The sequence below is a fragment of the Talpa europaea genome (genome assembly GCF_964194135.1).
Source record: "Talpa europaea genome assembly, chromosome: X".
Classification (NCBI taxonomy): Eukaryota; Metazoa; Chordata; class Mammalia; order Eulipotyphla; family Talpidae; genus Talpa; species Talpa europaea.
Window position 1 is genome coordinate 47,108,888 of NC_140081.1, and position 27,194 is coordinate 47,136,081.

Consider the following 27,194-nt stretch of genomic DNA (forward strand, 5'->3'; position numbering starts at 1 on the left):
ATGGTTTTATTCATTTGTGGACTAAAATAATCAAAGAAAACAAACTGGCAAAACACAATAAAAATAATTCTTAGACTGAAAATATAATGGTTACCAGAGGGGATAGGTGGGCAAAGAGGAGTAGATAGGGGAGAGAAAGTATAAGGGCACTGGCACTGGAGCTTTGCTGGAGGGTGAATAAACCATGTACATATGAAGATGTGAAGTTGTAACCTCAAAATTATATAGTAGTGTAAATGACTGGTAATCAGTAAAATTGGGGACAGGAGAAATGAACTATATCAATAATAGCACTGATCTCAAATTTCTCAAAATGCAACTTTGCTTTTATAACTATATACACCAAGTCAGAAATTTATCACACTACAATGATAAAGTCACTATTGATTGATCGGGGATTCTGTAACAGTTCTTTTCATGTACAGTTTTTAATTTAATTTTTATAACAGCTCTGTAAAATAGGTAGTATTATCATGTAGTTGGTTAAACTGAAATTTAGTGGTCACTAACTTGATAATGTCATCCAACAGATGATTAGCAGAGACAACATTCAAACCCTAAAACATCTACTGTAAAACACCCTGCATTTTTCATAAATAGCTGATACTCTGAGAGCTGAAGTGTGCAACAACAAATAGGATAGGGAAAAATCCATGAATGCTTAATCAAGAACACTACTTGTTGTAAATCACATGGCAGAACAAAGTACCTGGGGGCAGGCAAAGTAGAATGTGATGATTAATATTTAATATAAAATGTCATTTAGACATATAGACCAATATCTATAGATCAATATCTCTGAGGAATACCAATGTGAAAATCTTCAACAAAATACTAGCAAAGCAAATTCAACCATACATTTATGAAAGAAATGCATTTATGAGGATTATATACATCATGATTTTAAGTGGGTTGATCCAGAGTTGAGACTAAGAATCAAAAAAAATCAGCTTCAGCAAAAGCAAAATGAAGCCCTTAAAAGGCTAAGGTATGAAATGGTTCCTAAATATTAATTGGATTGTTTACTCTTTGACTAGTGTACATTAAATTGTGCCTCTTTTTTTTTTTTTAAAGATTTATTTATTTTTATTTATACAAGCACTGGGTACAGTCAGAAGCGCGGGAGGGTGAGAGAGAATTCACCAGAGCCAGAGCAGGGAGCAGAGCAGGCAGAAGGACCGAAGGACACTGCTGAGGGGAGCAGCGGGCGGCAGGAGAGGTCTGCGCGCCATGTGGGACCCTCCTCCGGTGGCCGGGGAGCAGCCGGGGATCGAACCGGCGCTGCAGAGGCCGCGGGCAGCTTCGCAACCCGGCGCTCAACCGCTGCACCACCGGGGAGGCCCTAAATTGTGCCTCTTAAAGACATCCAGATCCCAATACCTGTAACCTATGAATGTCACCTCAAATGCAAAATGAACCTTAGATATGATTAAATTAAGGATCTTGAGATGGGGAGGGGAGAAGTGCAAAAAAAATTCTTAAATGATTTTTGTAAATCATTCTTAGTGATATTGATATTAACATATTCTGAAACTATTATAAAAATACATTTTTAGGATAAAACAATACATGATGTTAACAATATGAGGCATCAAGATCATTAGCACCAGAGGAGAGAGACACAAATACAAAGTCAAGAAGCTAAGTAAAACCCTATAATCCTAAACATCAAGAGATGTTTAGTGCAGTGTCTTCTATTTTTGGGCAGTAGGAGCCTCTTTAAGTGATTCTGAGTCTTTTTGACAGTACCCCAGTAGTCTTTAATAGTTTTGTTTGATTTCTGACTTTACAAGATATCCAGGTTCATCTTGTTCCTTCAAAGAATCCTGTTATTGAGAACCACAATCTGGACATTACAAGCATTCTCTTTTATTGCTTTGGTCATCGTTTCTAGACCCTTTCAGTAGACAGAGCTATGAAATACGTATTTTTTATTTTTTATTTATTTTTTTTAATTTTCTAGAGGCATGTCTTATTTATTTATTTATTTGTTTGTTTGTTTGTTTTTAGTTTATACATGCACTGGGTACAGTCAGAAGCGCGGGAGGGTGAGAGAATTCACCAGAGCCAGAGCGGGGAGCAGAGCAGGCAGAAGGACCGAAGTACACTGCTGAGGGGAGCAGCGGGCGGCAGGAGAGGTCTGCGCGCCATGTGGGACCCTCCTCCGGTGGCCGGGGAGCAGCCGGGGATCGAACCAGCATCGCAGTGGCCGCGGGCAGCTTCGCAACCCAGCGCTCAACCGCTGCGCCACCGGGGAGGCCCTGAAATACGTATTTTTTAAAAGAGAAAATATATATTGGGTTCATACTGATTATTTCTCACTGGTGTGAGATGGTATCTCATGGTAGTTTTGATTTGCATTTCCCTGATTACAAGTGATGTTGAACATTTTTTCATATGTCTGTTGGCCATTTGCATTTCCTCTTCAGAGAAGTTTCTTTTTAGCTCTTCTGCCCATGATTTGACTGGATTATTTTCTTTGTTGTTGTTGAGTCTCACCAGCTCTTTGCAGATTTTTGTGATCAGTCCTTCATCATTAGTGTTGTGTGCAAAAATGTTCTCCCAGTTGGTGGGGTTTCTCTTTGTTTTGGTTATTGTCTCTTTTGCTGTGCAGAAGCTCTTTAATTTGATGTAGTCCCAGCTCTTTATGTTTGCCTTCACTGTCACTGCTTTGGGTGATGTGTCTGTAAAGATGTCTTTGATATGCAAATCACGTAGTGTTTCACCTATATTTCCTTCTATGTATTTTATGGTTTCAGGTCTTATGTCTAGTTCTTTAATCCATTTTGAGTTGATTTTTGTGTATGGTGTGAAGTAGTGGTCAAGCTTCATTCTTTTGCATGTAGCAACCCAGTTTTCCCAGCACCATTTATTGAACAAACTTTCTTTGCTCCAATGCATATTCTTTGCTCCTTTGTCAAAGATTAGTTGACAATAAATCTGTGGGTTTATTTCTGGATTTTCTATTCGATTCCATTGGTCTGTATGTCTGTTCTTGTTCCAATACCATGCAGTTTTGATGATTATGGCTTTGTAGTATAGTTTGAAGTCTGGGAGTGTGATGCCTCCATTTCCTTCTCTTTTTTTCAGTAGAGCTTTGGCTATTCGGGGTTTTTGGTGATTCCATATGAATTTCATCAATAATTGTTCTATTTCTTTGAAGAATGACATTGAAATTTTGATTGGAATAGCATTGAATCGGTATATTGCTTTTGGTAGGATGGCCATTTTAATAATGTTTATTCTCCCAATCCATGAGCAGGGGATGTCTTTCCATTTCTTTGTGTCTTCTTCTATTTCTTTTAACAGTGTTTTATAATTTTCTTTGTATAGGTCCTTTACCTCTTTTGTTAGATTTATTCCCAAATATTTGATTTTTTTGTTTCGATAATAAAAGGGATGTTTTTTTTTATTTCTTCTTTTTCAGATTTATTGTTTGTGTATAGGAGGGCTATTGACTTTTGCGTGTTGATTTTGTATCCTGCCACTTTACTGAACTGATTGATGAGTTGAATTAGTTTTTCTGTGGAGTTTTTGGGGTTCTCTATGTATATTATCATATCATCTGCAAATAGTGATAGTTTGACTTCTTCTTTTCCTATTTGGATTCCTTGGATGTCTTTCTCTTGTCTTATTGCTCTGGCTAGGACTTCCAGTATTATATTGAAAAGCAGTGGTGAGAGTCGACATCCTTGTCTTGTTCCAGATCTTAATGGAATTGCTTTCAGCTTTTCACCATTGAGGATGATACTGGCTGTTGGCTTGTCATAGATGGCCTTTATGATGTTGAGGTATGTTCCTTGTATCCCAAGAATTTCAAGGGCTTTTATCATGAATGGGTGTTGCACTTTGTCGAAAGCTTTCTCAGCATCTATTGATATTATCATATGGTTTTTATATTTCTTTTTGTTGATGTGTTGGATAACGTTGATTGATTTTCGGATGTTAAACCATCCTTGTGTCCCTGGAATGAATCCTACTTGTTCGTGGTGAATTATCTTATGGATACATTGTTGGATTCTGATAGCTAAAATTTTATTGAGGATTTTTGCATCAGTGTTCATTAGGAAGATTGGCCTGTCGTTTTCCTTTTTTGTGTTGTCCTTATTTGGTTTTGGTATTAGTGTAATGTTGGCTTCATAGAACGTGTTTGGTATTATCCCTTCCTTCTCAATTTTTTGGAAGAGTTTGTGAAGGATAGGCACTAATTCGTCTCTGAATCTTTGGTAGAATTCATTTGTAAATCCATCAGGTCCTGGGCTTTTGTTTTTGGGAAGGTTTTTGATTACCATTTCAATTTCGCTGCTTGTAATTGGTCTGTTTAGGTGTTCTATTTCTTCTTTATCTAGCTTTGGGTGATTGTAGAGTTGTAGGAATTTGTCCATCTCCTCTAGATTGTTGAACTTGTTTCCATATAACTGTTCATAGTAGTTACTGATTATTCTTTTGATTTCTGCTGTGTCTGTTGTGATTTCTCCTCTTTCATTTATGATCCTGTTTATTTGTGCTTTCTCCCTTTACAATGATACTTTTTAAAAACAAATTAGTCATTTAATGATGTTATGGAACAAACTCATTATGAAAACTGCTTAACAAATAAATAATCAAACATTTAGTCTATCTTTCTCATACAAAGTATACATCAAGGTATCCAAATAGTTGAGGAGGGAAAAATTTTCTCTATTCCAGTTAATAAACAAACAAAAAAAAGGAACAGAAAAAATCAAAATCAGCAAACAAATACGAACCAGAGACACACTATGGGGGGTGGGGGGCGGGGAAAGGAGGGATTGGAGTCAAAATAAGGGGGCTGCAATTGTATGGGGAATTTAAAAAAAATTTTAAAAATTAAAAAAAAAAGGAATAGAGAATTAGAATGTGCAACCCCCTACAGAAACAATAATTCTCGGAACAACAATAATCAAAGGGCATTAACACAAAAAGAGATATGGGGCTGTTAGTGCTGCCTAGTGAAAGCATACCATACCCTTTATGAATTATTCTTGACAAGACTGAACCTGAATCAGATTAAGCTTCTAGATCTACCAATTTACAGGAAAAACAGGGAGCAAATGACTATAGAAAATGTCACCATGAGGATGCAGATATCAGAATCCAGAATTAAAGAAACTACAGGGCAAGTAGCCTGGTTTCTTCAACAAATGAATTTGTTCAACAGACTTTTTGTAAAGGAGGGGGAAATAATGTAGATTAAAAGAGACATCGTGGAGCCTCCCTGGTGGTGCAGGGGTTAAGACGCAACCTATGAAGCTATCCACAGCCACTGCAGCACTAGTTCTATCCCCGGCCAGGGAGCTACCTATATGGTGCAGCAGACCTCTCCTGACTTGCCCGCTGCTCCCCTCTGCAGTGTATTTCTGTCAATCTGCCTGTTCTGTTCCCCACTCTGTCTCTGGTGAATCCTCTCACCGTCCCCCCACCTCCACACCTCTGGCCTGTATCCAAGTTCTTATATGCATAAATAAATAAATCTTTTTTAAAAAAAATAAAAATAAAAAAATAAAAGAGACTTGGTAACAAAATACAAGACTAGACTTTCCTTAATCTTGATTGTAAGAAACCAAGATGGGGAGAGAGACAGGAGAGAGAGCTGGGAAAAAAAATAAAGGAGAGACAGGAGAAGGGGACAAAGAATAGGAGCAAGCTCAGAAGCACAGGTGGGTGGGGAAAATTGAGTATCTGATGATTTTAGAAAATCTTCATTAATTTTTATCAGGAGTGGGAGTATCAGGTTTATTTTATAAGAAATATGCCTTGCCTTTTAGAGACATATAATGAAATATTTACAGGCAAAAATTATATATTTTATATTTCTTTCAAAATAACTATGGGGGCAGGAGTTTGCTGTTACAAGAGATAGAGAAGAAATAAGAGTATTCATGAGGTGATGATTACTCTAGCTGAGTGATAGGTAAGTGAGGGAATCAGTGTACTACCCTACCAATTTTGTGTGTCCATTTGTGCTTTTCAATAGATACTGTTTTCATAACTGGGAAAAGTATTTTCCACTAAAAAACATACTTGCAGAGCAAGACAGAAGGTAGAGAGGGATGAAGCAGACAACTACTACTTTTTATTACTTTCATTATTTTTCTGAGCTATTTGATTTTATATAAACATATGCATGCATTTGGGAAGGATTACATGTATTAAATCATTTTTCAGTAGAAATGAAAGGGGAGAACTTCTATTTCCAACCACAACAGAAAGTTCAGTTCAAATTGACCCCTGTGAAAAAAAAGGAATCCTTGTACACTGTTGATGGGAATGTACTCTGACACAGTTCCTATGGAAAACAGTATGGAGGTTCCTCAAAATATTTTTAAAAACAGACCTACCATATGATCTAGCAATTTCACTCCTAGGTACCTACCCAAAGAATGTAAAAAAACACTAATTTGAAGGGATACATGCACTCATTTCATTGCAGCACTATTTACAATAGCCAAGTTGTGGAAACAATGTAAGTGCCCAATGATAAAGCAATGGATTTAAGATAAATCTTACATGGAGATATATATGTATATCCCACCTCCCATAAAAAACTATAAAAGCTAGCAAATTAAAACCTACATATATAGTATATATAGCATATACATATATATAGTATTATATATATGTAAATACACACACAAATGATGGAATACTACTCAATTATAAAAAAATATGATCCGCCTTTTGTGACAACATGGATAGACCTGGAAGGTATTGTGCTAAGTGAAATAAATCAGAAGGAGAAAGACAAAAACCAATAGTTTCACTCATATGTGGAATATAGAGAAACAAAACAAAGAAACTGACAAAACTAAACCAAACCAAATCCCAAAAATATGACTGCACAATTGAGCCCACTAAAGGTAGAGGGAAGGTTGGGAGTAGAAACAAACTGGGAAAGGGACCCAGTGGTCTGCAGTGAAGGACTGTGGTGGTGGGAGTTATATAGTAACATGTGTCTGGGGAGGTGTGAACCTATTCCGCTAAATCATATGCAGTGTTATAAATCAATGTTACCTCAATTTAAAAAAAAAAGCCTGATCCTCCCATTAAAAACAACTATAAAAGCTAGCAAAGTATAACTGCTTGAAGGCATTGGAGGGGCTACAATCTTTGAAAGAAGAGAAAAAACAAACACCACATTCAATCCAATTTTATTATATTACATGTGATATAGGATTAAGAAAATTGTCAATAGCATTTACATGGACTATACTATAGATTTACTCATATATTTTAGTTTACAAAGAAATTGGCACAAAAACTCTCATTTTGAACCTACAACACCTGAAGGTGACATTATTATTCTCATTTTACAAATGAGAAAACCCAGTAATCTTCCAAAGTCAGTCACGGAGGAATTTAAATCTGTTTTCTGACTTCAAATCCTATACTGTTTTCCTTATTTGCTCAATGATTCATAATTTTCATTACTTATTACTCAGAAAAACTCTTTTAAGACTAAATAATATGGGCCTCCCTGGTGGCACAAGGGTTAAGATGCAACCTATGAAGCTGTCCACAGCCACTGCAGCACAAGTTCGATTCCAGCCAGCCTGAGAGCAACCCACATGGTGCAGCAGACCTCTCCTGAATCACCCGCTGCTCCCCTTAGCAGTATACTGTCAATCTGCCTGTTCTGTTCCCCACTCTGTCTCTGATGAATCCTCTCACACCTCTGGCCCATACCACAGCTCTTGTATGTGTAAATAAATAAATCTTTAAAAAAAAAGACTAAATAATACCATTCTCTTTTTCTTGATGAGGAAACTGTTACTCTAACAAGGTGGAGGTGATAAAACCCAAAAATTCATAAATCCTGAATTATTAATTCAGCATGTAGTCCAATGAATCACTATAATAACCGTATACATATATATATATATATATATATATATATATATATATAAAACTGCTGAGACCATTAATTGTAAAAGATATAACTAGATAGAAGGAACAAAGATGCCACTAAAGAATGTAACCCCTTCCAGTCTGCAGTAACTTCAACCATCTTCATTACTTCATAGGAGTAATGACAATCTCATTGCATCTGTACTTCCTCATTTAATTAACTTACCAAAATCTGTCTTTGAATACCTTCTTCTGAAGCTGCTGAGTCTTCACACATACACACCAACTTGCAAGCAACATGACGTACTGCAAAACAGTAAATAGAGAACCATAAATACAAAACATTCATTCTCCTTTTGTATACACCTATAAAAGAAAAGGTGTGAAGCAAAACCAGTTTTATTGTTAAAAATAAGAATTTTAAAGGTATATCCAAAAATCAATTATCAAAAAGTAAATGATCTGAAAATTATCAAATGAATCATTTACTTAATATTCCAGTCAGATAAATATTTAATTCTTAAATTTTGATTTCTGCAGGTCTTAAATCCCAATGAGATGCTCTTATATGTGCCATGTTGGCAGGAAAATAATTCTAAGTAGAACTGGAATCTAGCTATTCAACATCTGATAAAATGTCTGAACATTAGGGTAGTTTTATAATATTCTCCTAAAATATGAAACTTTCTAAATATATTTTTTGTAGATGATGGAAATATTCTTAAAGTATAACTCAGAAAATACAGAAAACATGCCCAATTTTTTAAAATACAACATCACACGTAAATGAATAGTTGCCTTGGTATTAGATTTCAGCAGTAATTCTCCGTATGCTAATGCCATTGAAAGTTTTTTTTTCAGCTGAAATTACAGGATCAGATTTTTATAGCTTTTCATGAAATGTAAAATCTACTCATCCCTTAACAAAGTTAATTTGTATCTCAAAAAACCTTTTGGTAAAATAATCTACTTACCTCACTGTGCTTCAAGTTTCCATCCTTTTGTCTCTTCTGTTTCTTCACCAAACTTCTTGAATTGAATGATCTATTCTATTTTATTGCTACTCACTCATCCCCTTAAATCCCTGCAATGTTTTTACATACTTACTACTTTACTAAAACTTCTCTCCCAAAGATCACCTTCCCCTACTTCACAGTGACAATTCACAATGGCCATAACCATTGTAGGGGCAGGAAGACCACAGTGCAAGTTTTCTGATCCAGCAGACCGGGTAAAGGAGGAGTCCTGAAACCCTCAATGGGTTTTTTGCAGGCTTTTACTGGGATTTACCCAGTACACAGGAGGCAAGGGTGCTGGAGAGCCAGGAGGCTGACAGGCCTCCCAGCACCCCGCAAGTCTTCACTCTATCTGGGCTCTCCGGTGTTCTCTGCTTCTCTCTTGCTTCTCTGCTCCTCTCTCGGCTTCTGTTCGTTCTTGGCTTCTGCTGGCGTCCCTGTGACGCAGCCCTTAAAGGCCCCATCTTAGCCCAGGTGAATCCCATCTACATAGGCCTACACCCTACTCCAGGTGCCCGCCATCAGGCATGCACTCAGGACCACAAGGATCCATCATCTATCCTGATGGCGGGAGAGCAGAAAAGCCTGATACATTTTCCTTACTCTACACCTTTTTGAAAAATGCTGCTTCCGTAGTCTTCCACTATCCTGGTTCAGGATTAAGCAGTGTCCCTCTGTGAGAAATGTCTCTGTCAAACACTTTGCTCCCATCCCCACATTCTTGATCCAGCTGCTTATAGTTATCAACAATAAGCCTTCAGGCCAAAGGCAGCTGAGGCTGAGACGGAATGCTACTTCAGTATAAAGATGTTTTCCTTCTTGCTGTTACTCTACTCTTTTCTTCCATGCTAGTCTGTTCCTGGCCCCTCTATATTATAAATATCTTGGTTAGGTGCTTGCTGACTAACTCTTTACATCTGCTTTACTCTATTACATCAGTTTCCACAGCTTGATATTTGACCTGACTTTAGACAACGCACAGTGCTGTGTCCACTGGCATTTATGAATTGTTTATTTTTATTATTTAGCTTTAACCCATTCCTTCCCACATTCTCAAGCATAATGTGTGCCCAGTATTTTTATAAATATGTCCAAGTTTCATCCTAAAACTAACAAATCAAAACCTCCAAAGGTGGGGCCTAGGCACCTGTAGTTTAAAAAGCTTCAGAGGTGATTCTTATTAACACCACTATTTAAGAACCAATGTCGGGCCTCCCTGGTGGCACAGCGGTTGAGCGCTGGGTTGCGAAGCTGCCTGCGGCCTCTGTGTCGCCGGTTCGATCCCCGGCTGCTCCCCGGCCACCAGAGGAGGGTCCCACATGGCGCGCAGACCTCTCCTGCCGCCCACTGCTCCCCTCAGCAGTGTACTTCCGTCCTTCTGCCTGCTCTGCTCCCTGCTCTGGCTCTGGTGAATTCTCTCACCCTCCCGCACTTCTGACTGTACCCAGTGCTTGTATAAATAAATAAAACATGCCTCTTAAAAAAAAAAAAAAAAACAAACAATGTCATTTCTTTTCTCCCTCAGACAAAGCAATGATTCTAGTGGCTTCAGCAATCACTTCCATGTGAATAATCACCAAATCGATAGCACACTCTTTCTGATAAGCTCCAGTCTCACATCTCCAACTTTATTGTCACCTCAAATGTAACAGGTCCAAAACTAAAATGAACAAATCACTCTACTTCTGGCTTTCCTATTTCTGTTCATTGTTCCATGATTCTTCCCAATAACAAAAATTGTAGCTTATAAATCTTGATGACTTTCTTCATCACATATCAGCTGGTACACTGAATTTGTTTTTAAGAAGACGAAATGATTTCCACTCAACATATTTTTGCAATAAAATGTTTTAAATCACAGGGTTCCTGTACTATACCCCATTTTCCAAAGTACCATATGCATAGTAAGCACCTAAATACCAGATTAAGAACTGCTATAGGTACAGAGTCAGTATATTGGGAGAGGTCCTGAGTCTGCAGCTCCTGGTTCATCTAACCAATCACCACTAACGGACAAGCAGTGAAAAACAGGCAGAGCAATGTTCCTTCATATGCAGGAATTTAAAGTTAATGCATTTTAATATCACAAAGTTCACTTGTGTACTAAGTCTCTCCCACAAATAAATCTTTTTTTAAAGGTTTATTTTTATTTATTTATGCATCCAAGAACTGGGTGTAGGCCAGAGGTGCGAGGGGTAAGAGGATTCACCAGAGACAGAGTGGGGAACAGAACAGGCAGAGATACCGAAATACACTGCTGAGGGGATCAGCAGGGAAGGCAGGAGAGGTCTGCTGCACCATGTGGGTTAGCTCCCTGGCCGGGGATCAAACTCATGCCTCAGTAGCTAGTGATAGCTTGATAGCACTGAGACTTTAACCTCTGTGCTACCAGGGAGGCCCCACACACAGATAAATTTCTAAGTCTTCCCTCCCAATAGCTCTAAGATATAAGACTCCTAAGAGCAATGATATCAACATTTATCTGAGAGTTAGAGAATTATTCTCCAAACATCCTGAGGAGGAGTGGATTAATGAGTAACTATATCATTGACTATAACTACCACTAGTTACCTTATACCTACATTGAAATTACATACAGGTTGGTTTACATTCATAAAGATAATACTAACAAATTCTATTTGGTGCACACAGACAAAGGTGATTTGTCTTTACAAAGCCAAGCAGGCCAGAGATTCACCCTTAGGTTTGTTGCCTCAATGGAGCCTTTATAATGGGGCAATAAGCTATCCATAAACACATTTGCTGTCAATAAACTTGTTGTAAATAAATGTTAGCACACTAGACATTGACCATTTTGATAAACACTAGAACTTTTTCAGAATGGGCCACGTTTAATGCATCCAAGCAGATGAGTTTGGACTGGGGTTTTGTTTTGTTGTTTGGTTGCTCTCACAAGTAGAAAAAAAACTACTGTAATTTTTCTCAGTAACTCAATCCAGTGTTCATCAATCTACCTCATGAGAACTATTCTCTACAGGTTTTAAATCAAAATCCCTCACATTACAAAATTTTCCGTTCTATTTTTAATGGAGACAAGAAAGCACTATTTGATGATCCTTCTTCCTTCAGAGTTCTGAAGGTTCTGATTATTTTTTCTCCAGGGAAAATAATCTATGTCCTTCAATATTTCCTCAAGCTCTCATTCTCCCACATTTTAATCATCTTTGTTGCTCACCTTCAGACTATTTCTGAAGTGACACTTAAAATGTTTATTAATAAGGAGTTAACCTCTAAAAAATCATAAAATGGAGGGAGGCTATTTGCTTGACAAACCAATGCTTATGGATTGTTCTGTTCAGTTTTCCTTTAATAAATTTCCATCTAAAAGCTAGTCAAAATATTATTTAAACTACAGGAACAAAATCAATAGTATAATACAAATATTCATCATAATATGTCACAGAATGCATACGTACATTTAGCTTTCTGCTCTTCAGTTATAACCAAACTCACTCTCTTAGTAACTGCCCAGTTCCACAGGTTTACTGCCATTTCTTCAACCTGGACAAGAGAAACATTTTCTTAGCGAAAATACTGTCCAACTCCAATGATTCTTGCATGTTTTATGCTTATGTGACTATTTGAAGTCATTTACAAGTTTCAATAATCTAGTCCCATTCTACCTTTCCTCCCAAAAACTTACCCATAGACAGAAATCATCTCAATATCTGATAATACAACTTGTTCACTCCTATGTGGTCACCTTTATTCATACTGTTGGCATCACTTGATATACCTCCTTCTGTTGTCTTTATGGTTTTCTTTTTTTCCTTTATAATTTTTTTCTGTTTTTCTTTTATACATTTTTTACATCATTTTTCATTTTTGCAAAATATATGCATTTTCTTTTTAAAAAGATCTATTTTTTTTTATACAAGTGCTGGGGTACAGGCCAGAGGTGCGGGAGGGTGAGAGGATTCACCAGAGACAGAGTGGGGAACAGAACAGGCAGACAACCGAAATGAACCGCTGAGGGGAGCAGCAGGCACAGCAGAAGAGTTCTGCCATGCCATGTAGAAATCTCCCTGGCTGGCCGGAATCGAACTCGTGCTGCAGAGGCTGTGGACAGCTTCACAGTGCTGCGCTCAACCCGCTGCACCACGGGGAAGGCCCAATGTATGCATTTTCATCTTGGTTACAGTCCTCATACAATTCCCACCCCCCTTGAATAAATGAATAAATAAATCTTTTTTTAAAAAAAAGAAAGAAAAGAAAAGGGACCAAAAACCCAGGTTCTACAGTCCCAGGGTTGTGTGACTCTGGCCAATGAGGATTCCTTCTTTGAAACTAATGTCTGCTCTTTTGCCACCTGATGCCCAGAAGGTGAGAAACCAGGTGTGAGTTAGGCACAGACCAGTGAAATCATCACTCTACAGTATCACTCACCTAAACTGTTTTGATCCTACTCTCTCTTCCCCCTCTACTCCACCCCCCAGTGTGTCTCTGGTTTATAGTTGTTGCTGACTTTGATTTTTACTTTATGCAAATCTGATCCAGTTTAGTCTACTCAGGAACATCAAATGAAGATTTTAGCAACACAAAAGTCTACATTCATCTTTCTGTTTTTTTAATTTCTATATGCATTAAATTTCACACAATTGAGCAATTATTTATGCTACTTAACTGCATGTATTCTACAACTATTTTAGTTGTTAATCTTATTTACCAACTAGTCTCCTTAATATTAAAGTTCAAGTCTTGGGCCTCCCCGGTGGCGCAGCAGTTGAGTGCTGGGTTGCGAAGCTGCCCGCAGCCTCTGCAGTGCCGGTTCGATCCCTGGCCACCGGGCGAGGGTCCCACATGGCACGCAGACCTCTCCTGCCACCCGCTACTCCCCTCAGCAGTGTACTTCGTCAGTCTGCCTGTTCAGCTCTCTGCTCTGGCTCTGGTGAATTCTCTCACCCTCCCGCGCTTCTGACTGTACCCAGTGCTTGTATAAATAAATAAATAAATAAAATCTTTAAAAATAATAAAGTTCAAGACTTATACAACTTATGTAGTACTTACAGTACCTGCCAAAGTGCTAACTGAAAAATACGTACTCAAATAATAAGATTTGCTACTTGACTATATTTTGTTCTAGGAACTAAGGGGCAAAGTTTCTAATAACTTCTTTTGGGGGTTATCTTTCCATCATGTGGAACCTAGTCAACTGGACACAAAAGTAAATCAAGCTCATAATGTCTCAAGGATAGAATGAAGACACAAAGTATGTATAAACTGGGGTAGGATGGTTTCTGGCAAGAGACTTCTAAAGGCAGTATTTAGTGCTGTGTAGTTCTATTGCCTGAGGCCAATGTGGCATAGCTCTGGTCTAAATCTCTCAGGGTGATAACAGTAATTATGATGGATGTTATATACCATTATCTTGTAATAATCATACTAGTAGTAATACAATAAGAGGAATACTAACTGGATAAAAAAACAGTTTATGTACAATTATTGTACATATAATTAGTTTCTCCTTAAGCAGATTATTTCTTTAGCATGGCTGTCATTTCACTAACTATCCTGAAGCTAATTCTCATGATTATCTCCACCTCTCTCACATAGTATCCTCATACCACAGAAGACCTAAGGATGACTTTCACATGAAATTTTATTTGTTTCATCAAAAACATATGGAGTTAATATTTAGCTCCAAATTTTTGGTATGGGGGGGGGAGAATAAACATCCAGAGCAAAATAGCTTAAAGAAGCTGGCATTTTTTTGAATTTTTGAAAATAATTTGGCAGTATGTAAAAAGAGGCAAAAAAAATTTCATATCTTTTGATACTGTAATTGCTTCTCTGAGACTCTATCCTGTGGAAATAATCTAAAATGGGGGAAAAATCTTAGGACTTTGACTGTTCCTCATATCATTATTTATAATAGTGAAAATTTAGGAACAACATAAATATTTGATAATAAGGAAAAACATAGATGAATTATGAAATATCCACCAAGTTGAATATTATTTAGCCATTTAAAATAGTGGTCATGCATAGTATTCTGGGATGTCTATGTGGCACTAAAAGCAAGAGAAACAAAAGAGAATATAAACTATTGAGACTGCATCAAACTAAAAAGCTGCTACACAGCAAAAGGAACTTCCTTTCACTGAAACAAAAATATACTCTATTGAATGGGAGAAAATATTTGCACATCATACATCTGACCAGGGGCTGATATCCAAGATCTACAAAGAACTCATACAAGTCAATAGAAAGAAAACAAAAACCCAATCAAAAATGGGCAGAAGAGCTAAATAGGCACTTCTCCAAAGAAGACATACAGATGGCCAATGGTCATATGAGAAAATGCTCATTACTCATCATCAGGGAAATGTAAATCAAAACCACAATGAGATTCTACCTCTATGGGAATGGCCCATATCGAAAAGGCCAGAAATAACAAGTATTGGTGAAGGTGTGGGGAAAAAGGAATCCTCATACACTGCTGGGAATATAGACTGGTCTGGCCTCTGTGGAAAAGAGTGTGGTGATTTCTCAAAATAATAAAAGCAGATCTACCATATGACCCAGCAAGTCTACTCCTAGGTATCTACCCAAAGAATGCAAAAACACTAATGTAAAGGAACATATTCACTCTTATGTTGATGGCAGCACTACCTACAATAGCCAAGCTATGGAAATAACCTAAATGCCCAAGGACAGATAAGTGGATTAGGAAGATGTGTACATGTCACATGTACTAGTCAGCTATAAAAAAAGATAAACTCTTGCCTTTCACATCAACATGGATGGAACAGAACTGGAGGGATTATGCTAAGTGAACTAAGTCAGGAGAAAGACAATACCAGGTGGTGCCACTTACATGCAGAATATACAGAAACAAAAGAGTCAGATAAAACCAAACCAATAACAAGCCCTAGAAATCTGACTGTAGAACTGAGGCTACCAGAAAGGGAGGAAGAACAAGAAGAGCAAAGTGATAAGGGGACACAGTGGACTACAGGGGAGGACTTTCAGTGCCTTGGTGGTATGTGTGGTGTGGTCATATACACCTAAAGGGCATGATGGTCCTATATTTCTAAATGACATACAATGTTGTAGACCAATGTTTCCCTAGTGAAAAAATAAATATAGTGGTCATAGAAACTATTTTAACACAGGAAAATGTTTATTGCATGTCTAGTGAAAAAGGCAAGACACAAAATTTGATTTTATATGTGAATTTTACCTTAAAGGGTTTAAAATAAAATATTGGATTTTAGTTCATGAAAAGCATGCAGAATCTTTTAGGGGTAAAGCATACTGATTTCTGCAACTACTCTGAAATGCATCCAAAAAACTGGATGGTTGCTGAATAGACAGGCATATGATGAAACAAATATAGTAAATGTTAACAACTATAAAATCTAAGTAGTTGCTATATTTAGTGTCCACTGAAAAATTCTTTCATCTTTTCCTTTTGAAATTTTTGTAATAAAAATGTTGGGTAAAGAGAAAAAATATACAGAATATACAGAAACAAAACAAGGAGTCAGATAAAACCAAAACAAGCCCTAGAAATCTGACTGTAGAACTGAGGCTACCAGAAAGGGAGGTAGAGCAAGAAGAACATGATGAGGGGACACATGTATCTTGTAATAATAGCTATATAAAACTTAAATATAGAAATTATTAAATAAAATACATTAAAATGAGTATAGTAATATTGGAGTGATTTGATTATAGGTGATATTTTTCTCCATTTTTCAAATTTCATGAAAAGTAGTATTACTTTATGTTGTTTTTTTTTTAAGATTTATTTATTTATGCATGCAAGAACTGGGATACAGGCCAGAGGTGCAGGGGTGGGTGGTGAGAGGATTCACCAGGGACAAAGTGGGGAGCTGAACAAGCAGATCCACTGAAATACACTGCTGAGGGGAGCAGCGGGCGAGTCAGGAGAGGTTTGCTGCACCATGTAGGTAGCTCCCTGGCTGGCCAGGGATCTAACTAGTGCCACAGAGGATGCAAATAGCTTCACAGTGCTGTGCTTAACCCCTTGCCCCATCAGGGAGGCCCTACCTTATGTTACTTTTTTTTTTTTTTAAGATTTATTTATTTATTTATACGAGCACTGGGTACAGTCAGAAGCCCGGGAGGGTGAGAGAATTCACCAGGGTCAGAGAGGGGAGGAAAGCAGGCAGAAACACCAAAGTACACTGCTGAGGGGAGCAGCGGGCGGCAGGAGAGGTCTATGCGCCATGTGGGACCCTCCTCCGGGGATCGAACCGGCGCTGCAGAGGCTGCGGGCAACTTCACAACCCCGCACTCAACCGCTGCGCCACCGGGAAGGCCCCTTACCTTATGTTTTAAATGATTTTTTTTTTATTTTTCCATACTGAATTAGAAAGAAAAGTATAAAATTGATTATGACTATAAATACTTTATAATATAATAATGCAGATATATACATTAAATATGTACTGAGCACCTAAAAGATGTGGCATGCTTTCGGTTTGGTTTATATAAATGTGCAATGATAAACACAGTAAATATATTCAGTAAACAGAAATAAGTAATATGAATATTGGGGTTTCCAAAAAGAAAACAAATTTGTCACTTCCAAAATCAAGCAGGGCCTCCCTGGTGGCACAAGGGGTTAAAATGCAACCTATGGGGCTATACGAAGCCACTGCAGCACAAGTTCAATCCCCAACCAGCCAGGGAGCTACCCACAGTCAGTTTGCCTGTTCTGTTCCCCACTCTGTCTCTGGTGAATCCTCTCACCCGCCCCCGCCCCCGCACCTCTGGCCTGTACCCCAGTTCTTGTATGCATAAATAAATCTTTAAAAAAAAAATCAAGCAGACTTTCTTGTAAAATAACACCAGAGTCTTACCCTGAATCTCACAATATCTTTTCACTAACAACTAAGCACAGCAAGAAGTTGTAATTTAAAAGGAGACTTCATATTTTAAAATGTACTAAAATAACTTTAGACCTAATTAACAAGTTCAGCAAAGTCAAGATCAAAACACAAACCCAACTCTCTATATAAATATATATATAATACACTGCATATATTTACTGTGTTTATCATTACTAGTTCAATATACTAACAATGAATAACCTGAAATTTAATTATGAAGGCAATTCCACCTATAACATCAAAAAAAAAAATAAAGTAAGAATAGATTTAAAAGAAAAGTGCACAATTTAAACTCCCAAACTACAAATACTGTTGAAGTAAATACAGAAAGAAATCACAGAGAACTTAGTAAAAGATATATCATTCATGGATCAGAAGACTTAATATTGCTAAGATGGCAATACTCCCTAAATTGATCTACAAATTCAATGCTGTCATCATCAAAATTATAGCTAGCATCTTTGCAGCATCTTTTGCTGATTCTAAAATTCATATGGAAATTCAAGGGACCCAGAATAGTCGAAACAATTTTGAAAAACAAGGACAAAGTTGGAGGACTGACATATTCAAATTTCAAAATTTACTGCTACAAAGCTACAGTAATCAAGACAGTGTGGTACTGGCTTAAGGACAGCCATACAGATAAATGGAAAAGAACAGCACTCAGAAATAAACCCTCACATAAGTGATCAATTGACTTTTGAGAAGGGTGCTAAGACAAATTTAATGGAGAAAGAAAAGTCTTTCAACAAATGTACTGAAACAACTTGATATCCAATTGATATGCAAAATTGATATTCAACTGATATGCAAAATAATGAAGCTGGATTCCTTCCTCATACCAAAATACAAAAATAAACTCATAATAGATTATAAACCTAAATGTGAAAACTAAAACTATAAAAGTCTTGCAAAAAAAATATATAGCAGTAAATCTTCATGACCTTCAGGTAGGTAAAGTCTTCTTAGATATGACACCAAAAGCACCAGCCACAAAATTTGTGCATATCAAAATTCATCAGAATTTAAAACTTTCATAATTCAGAGTATACCATCACAAAAGTGAAAAGACAACTCACAGAATGGGAGAAAATACTTGCAAATCTTGTGTCTAGAATATATAAATAACTCCTACCACTCATAATAAAAAAGACAACTCAATTTAAAAATTGAACTGTTAATGGCGAACTTGGTGTATATACACATGTTGATTTTCCATATATTTTTACCTTTTGGAATTTTTTTAGACCAAAAAAATATTTTTTGAGGTAACATTGGTCTACAATACTGTATATGATTTAGGGGAATAAGTCCACAACTCTTCAGTTGCATGTTCCCACACCACATTCACCACCAAAGCACCCATAATCCTTCACCATAAACTATTAGGCCACTATCACACTTTGTTGCCCACTCTCACTCTTACCCTCTAGTAACCTCAATTCTGCAATCATATTTCTAGGGATTGTTTTGGCATTTGCAACAACACAGATGGAACTGGAGGGTAATATGCTGAGTAAAATAAATCAGAAGAAAGACAAATACTGGATGATTTCACTTCTATATGGAATATAGAGAAACAAAACAAACAGACAAAACTAAACTAAAACACGTTGAATTTCAATGATGAACACCTGAAATTTATATAATTCAATGTTATTTCAATTTTAAAAAAGAGGCAAAGGATCTTAAAATTCTCCCCTGGTGGCGCAGCGGTTGAGCGCTGGGCTGCGAGGCTGCCTGCAGCCTCTGCAGCACCGTTCCCCGGCCGCCAGCGAGGGTTCCACACAAGAAAAAATACATGTTTCCAGAGAAGATATAGAAATGGCCAATAAGCTCAACATATCACTAGACATCAGAGAAATGCAAATCATACCACAATGAAATACCACTTCGCATCCATTAGGATGACTATTATAAAAATAAAGAAAAAAAATGTTGGTGAGGATATGGAGAAATTAGAACCCTTGTGCACTGTTGATAGGAATATAAAATGGTGCCGCCACTATGGAAAAATTTTGGTGGTTCCTTTAAAAATTAAATTACCATATAATCCAGCAATTTCACTTTGGAGCATATATCCAAGAATTGAAAGGAAGGACTTGAACAGACACTTGTGCACCCATGTTCATAATTGCGTTATTCATAACAGCTAAAAGGCAGAAGCAACTTAAGTGTCCGGATGAATAGATAAAACAAGGTATACACATACAATGGCGGATCATTCAACCTTAAAAAGGAAGGAAACTTGGAAATATGCTACAACATGGATGACCCCAACAACATTATGCTAAGTGAAATATTCCTATCACAAAAAGACACATCTATAAAAGGTACCAAGAATACTCAAATTCATAGAGATAGAAAATAGAATGTTGGTTGCCAGAGGATGGGGGAATGGAAAGTTGTTTCATGGGTATAAAATTTCAGTATTACAAGATGAAAAGAGTTCTGGAGATTAGTAACATAACAATGTGAATATACTTAACCCTATATTGTTCATTTAAAAATAGTTAAATAGGTAATTTCTGTGTTATGTATATTTTAGCACAACTGAAAATAAAAAAGCATACTGAGATACCACTTCATCCCTACTAGGATGACTATAATCAAAGACAGACAACACGTATTAGAGAGGATGTGGAAAAATTGGATTCTTCATACACTACAGGTGGGAATAGAAAATGGTGTAGTCACTTTAGAAATCACAGTAACATCAAAATTTGAAGAGTAACCATATGACCCAGCATACTAACTCATAGGTATATATCTAAAATAAACAAAAACATACAAACTGTACATGAATGCTTACAGCAACATTACTTGCAGTAGCTAAACTTGTAAACAACCCAAATATTCCTCCAATGGATGAATGGAAAAACAAAAAAATGGTATATCCAAAGAATGGAATAGTATTTGGTTATAAAAAATAATGAAATAGAAATACGTAGTATAACACAGACAAACCTTGAAAATATTATGCTAAGTGACGAAGTCACTCACAGAAGATCACATCTTACCTGATTTCGTTTATATAAAAAACTCAAAATAGGTAAACCCATAGAGACAAAGTAGAATGGAATTTGACTAGGGCTGGGGAACGGGGAAGGAAATGGAGCACGTCTGTGAATTGGATGCAAGATTTTATTTCAAGATAATGAAAATTAATTATGGCAATGAATGTACAACTCTGTAAAAAACTAAAAATCATTGAACTATGTATTTGAAATGGTTGGGCTATTCTTCCCTTTCCATATGTGCATTCACCAAAATCAATTTACCCAAGGTAAACATTCCCAAATGGGTTTTAGAACATCAAGGCAATTTACAAATTAAGTGACAGAGCTTTATTTAAACGTTGAAAAAAATACCCCCCAGGAAAGCACCCCAATGACCTATATTAAACAGATCTCCCTACTACTAGGTAGGTTTTTTTTGCTGCAAAGCTGAGGAAAAAATTTTTACTTAGTGATTTTTTACTTAATGATTACTATGTATCCAAGGCCTTAAATGTTATTTTGTTTACTATTCACAGTAATACTTGGAGGGAGGTTTTATTATTCTTCTTTAATAGATGAGAAAATTAATATCTAAGAGAGGTTAAATAGTAAACGTTAAACTTGAGCACCTATCTTTCCTTTGGTTTCTAAACTTCTATTTTTTTAATTTCACATTTTTCATTATCCCATAAACTTGATATCCCCAACCATGTAATATGTAAACACCACCTTAAAGTTATACAAAACCAGGTTGCAGAACAAGCCAATTAGTTAACTCTTTCCAGAGAGTTGAGTGTAAGCATTCCAAAAGTCCAGATTTCTCTAGAACTTAGTTCTACTTGATTTATGATAAATAAGCTCAGATAATACTTTGCTTCCAACTGCTTTAGCCTCTTTTTATTCTTTACGTTAATCTCTTCCAGAGTTAACTGCTTCCATTTGTAGGTGATAAAATGCTTAAGAAAGCCACTTCAAATATTGGCACTGTTATCTATTATGACCATAGTCTTTCCCTTTACTTCAAGTCAGAATTAAGGCTTTCGATTTTTGTTTTTTATATTCCAGTCCCAGCAGTCTGTACAAGTTCTCTGAAGACAGTCTTACTGCTTTCTAGTAGTTGTCTACAACCAAGCTCTAGCTTCTCCAGGAACACTTACTACCAAATGGATTTAACTAGGTAGGAAACCAAGAGGCTTTCTCGCAAATGAGTTTAAATGCATTTTATTTTTAGACAATTTACAAGACATGTTTTTCTTAAAAACAATGCCTCCACTCCAAATACATCAAGGTCAAAATAAATGAAGAGCTCAAGATGACATCAGTCCCATTTTTCTGTCCTGATGTTGCATGAATGAAACATAGTAGCCAGTTGTGGTGACAGGTGATAGATCCAAGTAATTGCCAAATTTGTTAACATTTTTCCATTTCTAAACCATCCTTAAAGAAAATCATATATGGTGTCACACCATCCTCACGGTAGTCCAACAGAGCAACCATATCATCTGGATTCATATTTTCACCAATAAAGAACTGGTAGTTTTTGAAATTAGCAAGGATGTGCTTCATTTGTTCTGCAGCTCCTGTCATAAAAGGTTTAACTCTTTCAGGTCTGTTCTTCAAGTTTGCCTTTAATTGATTTCATATAATCTTTGGTGTACTTCTTGTAGGCTTCTTTTGTAAAGATGGTTTCCTGCAAGTGATGGTTCATGACAATATCAACACCAGTGATTACTATGCTTTTGGTATCCTCGCCCTTGTGGCTTTCAGCGGATGCATTCCACCAACCAGCAAGTCATCAATGTTATCCTCTGTCCTACTGACCATCTTCCCCTCCACCTCCAGGCACAGCCCGACAGCGATCTCCCGGATCTTGCAGAAGTCAGAGAACATCTCCTCAGGGCTGATGAGGTCCTGGTAGATAATCATGATGGCGGCTCGAGGGAGACAATAAGGCACTAGCTTAGCAGGAGCCAGGAGCTCAGAGCGAGGTGAGCGGCACTCGGGGGTAAAGGGGAGCAGCGTTAAAGTGGTTTCTAAACTTCTATTTTTCCCTAAAGGTGACACTGGGCTTGAAAATCCAAAAACAGATTTCTATATGTTCAGCAATGGTTAATCATGAAGGTTTTTTACTTATACATTAATTAAAATAATTAAACATCAAAATGTATCACAAACAAAAATTTTGTACCAACCTGAGCATCCTGCATTTCAGCCAAAGATTGTCTGTTGATATTTGCTATGTCCATGAAGAGTCTATCAATTGCCTCAGGTATGTTAGGTGAATTATCCTTTATGATCAGGGTTACAACAATTTCTGAAATAACAATGGATGATAAAAGTATTGTGAACTATCACCATTGGTTAAAAGTAGCAAATAATTTTGAAATCTGTTCCTAGGTCTTTGGCCAAAATAATATATAATGAACAAACTTGAATGGAATGATCCTTAGAATAAAAACAAACTGGAGATAGTTTCTCTTAGCTAAAGGCAGTGTACAATATTCTAGTAAAATTGAATTCCCTACGAGTCACTTGTTTATAACTTAATTATCATTACTCATTCTCAAAAAGCAAAATGCATTGGGGCCTCTCTGGTGGCCTTGAGTTAAGTCTCAGTGCTACCACAGAAATAGCCCTCCCTCCACGAAGCAGCCTGAGTTAGATCCCAGGCCAGGGAATTAACCCACATCTAACCCACATGGCACAGCAGACCTCTTCTGTTTTATCTACTGCTCCCCTAAGCAGTGTATTTCAATAAATCTGCCTGTTCTGCTCCCCACGCTGCCTCTGGTGACTCCTCTCACCCCATGTACCTCTGGCCTATGCCCCCACTTCTTCTACACAAAAAATAAATAAAATTAAAATCTTACAATAAAGGAATAATCAAAAAAAGTAAAATGCATTGACTTCACAACTAGTAATGCTATTATAAGTAATCTTAGAGCTATAAAATAGAAATTAATTCAGTATGAAAATATGTGGAAATTTTGAAAGAAGACCTAGATATGTGCCCTGTAAAACTGAAGTACTTATCAATACTTAACTAACTTATGCTGGCTCTGAAATTCTGAAGTCTTGGTCTTACTTTGTGAAAGAAAAAAATTGCAAACCTGAACGATTAGCAGCCAGTCCCAGGAAAGCGTGGGCCTGCCTACAAGACTGTTGGAGGCCAGGGACCCTGCACCCTCCTTCAGGAACTGAGTAAAGGCATAAAGAGGCCTCTGCAAACAAAGATGGGCAGCCAGTCCCAGGGAAGTGCCTGCCGGCTCCCAGGGCTGTTGGAGGCTAGTGACCCCCAAGCACCCTTTCTGGAATGGAGTAAAGACAGGGGGAGACCGCAGCAAACAAAGGGGAGCAGCGAGATCCAGGACAATGCCCTCCAGCATGCACATGGCTGTGGGAGGATAGGAACCACTATCCCCTCCCCCCCTGCACCCATGCACCCCATCAGAACAGCAAGTAAAGCCAGGAAGGCACAAGGAGGGCCCAGTCCCCACGTGGAGCAGTAACCACTTGGGAGAGTGTGTTTTGGCCCACACAAAGCATTAGAGTATTTGTGAACCCCTACTACTTGCACAGACCACATCAGGCACTGTAGATTAAGACACACATGTAGAAGAGACCAGCAGCATATAGAAACTTGGTGATCTTCACGGATAGCGCCCATCAACCCATCCACAGCATCAGAGTCCCTGCAAAGACTGGTATGATAGCACAGGACTTGGCCCAGCCACCAGTCCCCAATATACCAACAGCAGCACCCCGAAGAGATGCCCACCAGTACCAGTGGCACAGTGGCCCAGTGCATGGAACAAATTCAAAAACAAACAGGGAAAAGGAAAAATACAAACAGTCAAGCAAGCCCTATGGGGAATGACACATCACAAACAGAAAATCAGCCCCCAAAATCAGCAATGATATGGAAGAATTTCTCTGCCTGACAGAGAATTCAGAATCACCATGATTAAAAAACATAAAGAAGATAAAAAGGGGCCTCCTCGGTGGCATAGGGGTTAAAGTCTCAGCGCTATCAAGTTATCACCAGTCACTGAGGCATGAGTTCAATCCTCAGCCAGGGAGATAACCCACATGGCACAGCAGACCTCTCCTGTCTCGCCCACTGCTCCCCTCAGCAGTGTATCTCAGTAGATATGCCTGTTCTGCTTCCCACTCTGTCTCTGGTGAATCCTCTCAACCCTCCTCCCTCAGCACCTCTGGCCTGCACCCCAGTTCTTTCATGCATAAATAAAAAAAATTTAAAAAAAGAAGATAAAAAGGGAAAGAATGACACGTGAAATATAATTAATGAACTGAAGAATGAAACTGAGTCTCTAATGAGGGTAATAAAGGACACTAAAAGTTTAATGGAAGCACTAAAGAACTCTGGGACAAGTAACAAAAACAGAATTAATGAAATGGAAGAATGAATCAATACTTTTGAAGGTACAGATATAAAAAGAACCAAAAAAGAAAAAGAAAGTGATGGACAAAGGAAAAAGAATGAAGAAAAGGCCTCCCCGGTGGCGCAGCGGTTAAGTGCTGGGTTGCAAAACTGCCCACAGCCTCTGCAGCACCGGTTCGATCCCTGGCCACCGGGCAAGGGTCCCACAAGGCGTGCAGACCTCTCCTGCCGCCCGCTGCTCCCCTCAGCAGTGTACTTGTCAGTCTGTCTGTTCTGTTCCCCGCTCTGGCTCTGGTGAATTCTCTCACCCTCCCGCGCTTCTGACTGTACCCAGTGCTTGTATAAATAAATAAATAAATAAATATTAAAAAAATAAAAATAAAGACTCATCCCGTGAAAAAAAGAAAATGAAGGAAAAGATAAACAGCTGGGACTACATCAAACTAAAAGCTTCTGTACAGCAAAAGAGACAATAACCAAGATGAAGAAACACCTCACAGACTGGGAGAAAATATTTGCACTCCACAAAACTGATAAGGGACTGATATAAAAGATCTACAAAGAGCTTACACAACTCAACAAAAACAAAATAAAGAATCCAGTCAAAAATTTGGCAGAGGAGCTAAAAAGACACTTCTCCAAAGAGGAAATGCAGATGGCCAACAGGCACATGAAAAAATGCTCAACATCACTTATAATCAGGGAAATGCAAATTAAGACCACAATGAGATACCACCTCACACCACTAAGAATTGACCACATTAAAAAAAAAAAATAACAACAACAAATGTTAGCAAGGATGTGGAGAAAAAGGAACACTCTTACATTGCTGGTGGGAAGGCAAACTGGTCCAACCACTATGGAAAGCCATGTGGAAGACCCTCAAATTACAAAAAAAAAATGGATCTACCATATGACCCAGCAATTCCACTTCAAGGAATCTACCCAAATGACACAAAAACATTAATTCAAAAAGATATCTGCACTCCTATGTTCATCACAGCACTGTTTACAATAGCTAAAATATAGAAACAACCCAGATGCCCAAAAACTGATGATTGGATCAAGAAATGTGGTATATATACACAATGGGATACTACTCAGCAATCAAAAATGATAAACTTATGTCATTTACAGCAACTTGGATGGAGCTGGAAGGGATTATTCCCAGTGAAATAAGTCAGAAGGAAAAAGAAAAATATTGGATGGTTTCACTTGTGGAAGGAACCTAAGGAAACCATACAAGGGATCAGGGAAAAAAAAACTAGCAGCGACACTATAAATTGGAGACAGTCATCAGGGGAGGTGGAGGGAAAGGGATCAAAACAGGAGGGGAGAGCAAAAGTGTCTATGGTGATGATTCAAGGGTGTCTTGGTGGTGGTGATTTTATGGGGAAAAAACCTTAGAAGAGAAATCAAACATTGTACAAAAATGAACAACGATGTAAAAATATATAAATATTTTAAAAATGTGAGCCCAATCAGTACTAATATTAACCAGTTATCAAATCTTTATGAATAATGTCACCATGTTCTAAACGGTCTAAGCTTCGAATTTTATATTGCTGAATCCTACTGGCCAGGAAACGCCTTTAAAATCCAAGCATGATTGACACCCTTCATAATAACAAAACTGAGGTTTTTCCAAACTCATGAAGAGAGGTCACCATAAAGTATATGTTTCTAATTTCTTGCAACATTCTGAGCATCAGCGAGAATGTTGTTAATATTCATAACAAAATGATAATAGCAACTTTTGAAAGACATTCAAGCTACTACAATAAAAAATTTTCAGTTAAACATCAAAAAATAGATTCACATAAAGAATTCACAAAGTGGGCCTCCCCGGTGATGCAGCGGTTGAATGCTGGGTTGCGAAGCTGCCCTCAGCCTCTGCAGCACCGGTTCAATCCCCGGCTGCTCCCCGGCCACCGGAGGAGGGTCCCACATGGCGCGCAGACCTCTCCTGCCGCCCACTGCTCCCCTCAGCAGTGTACTTCGGTCCTTCTGCCTGCTCTGCTCCCCGCTC

The 27,194-nt window shown here is 37.8% G+C and overlaps 1 protein-coding gene and 1 pseudogene across 2 annotated transcripts in view; both read right to left on the reverse strand.

Moving 5' to 3' along the window:
• Positions 1-27,194, reverse strand: part of TEX11 (testis expressed 11) — a gene marked incomplete at both ends in the record, with an annotated part of 405,993 nt that overhangs the window by 363,192 nt on the left and 15,607 nt on the right. The window contains 3 exons of the mRNA XM_084259198.1: positions 8,093-8,172; positions 12,320-12,404; positions 22,956-23,077. Of these exons, the coding sequence (XP_084115324.1) occupies positions 8,093-8,172; positions 12,320-12,404; positions 22,956-23,077 (287 nt within the window). The remainder of the gene's footprint in view (positions 1-8,092; positions 8,173-12,319; positions 12,405-22,955; positions 23,078-27,194) is intronic.
• On the reverse strand, positions 22,174-22,689 carry LOC311187824 (translationally-controlled tumor protein-like; annotated as a pseudogene). The gene has a single exon. The product of its transcript is annotated as a translationally-controlled tumor protein-like (transcript).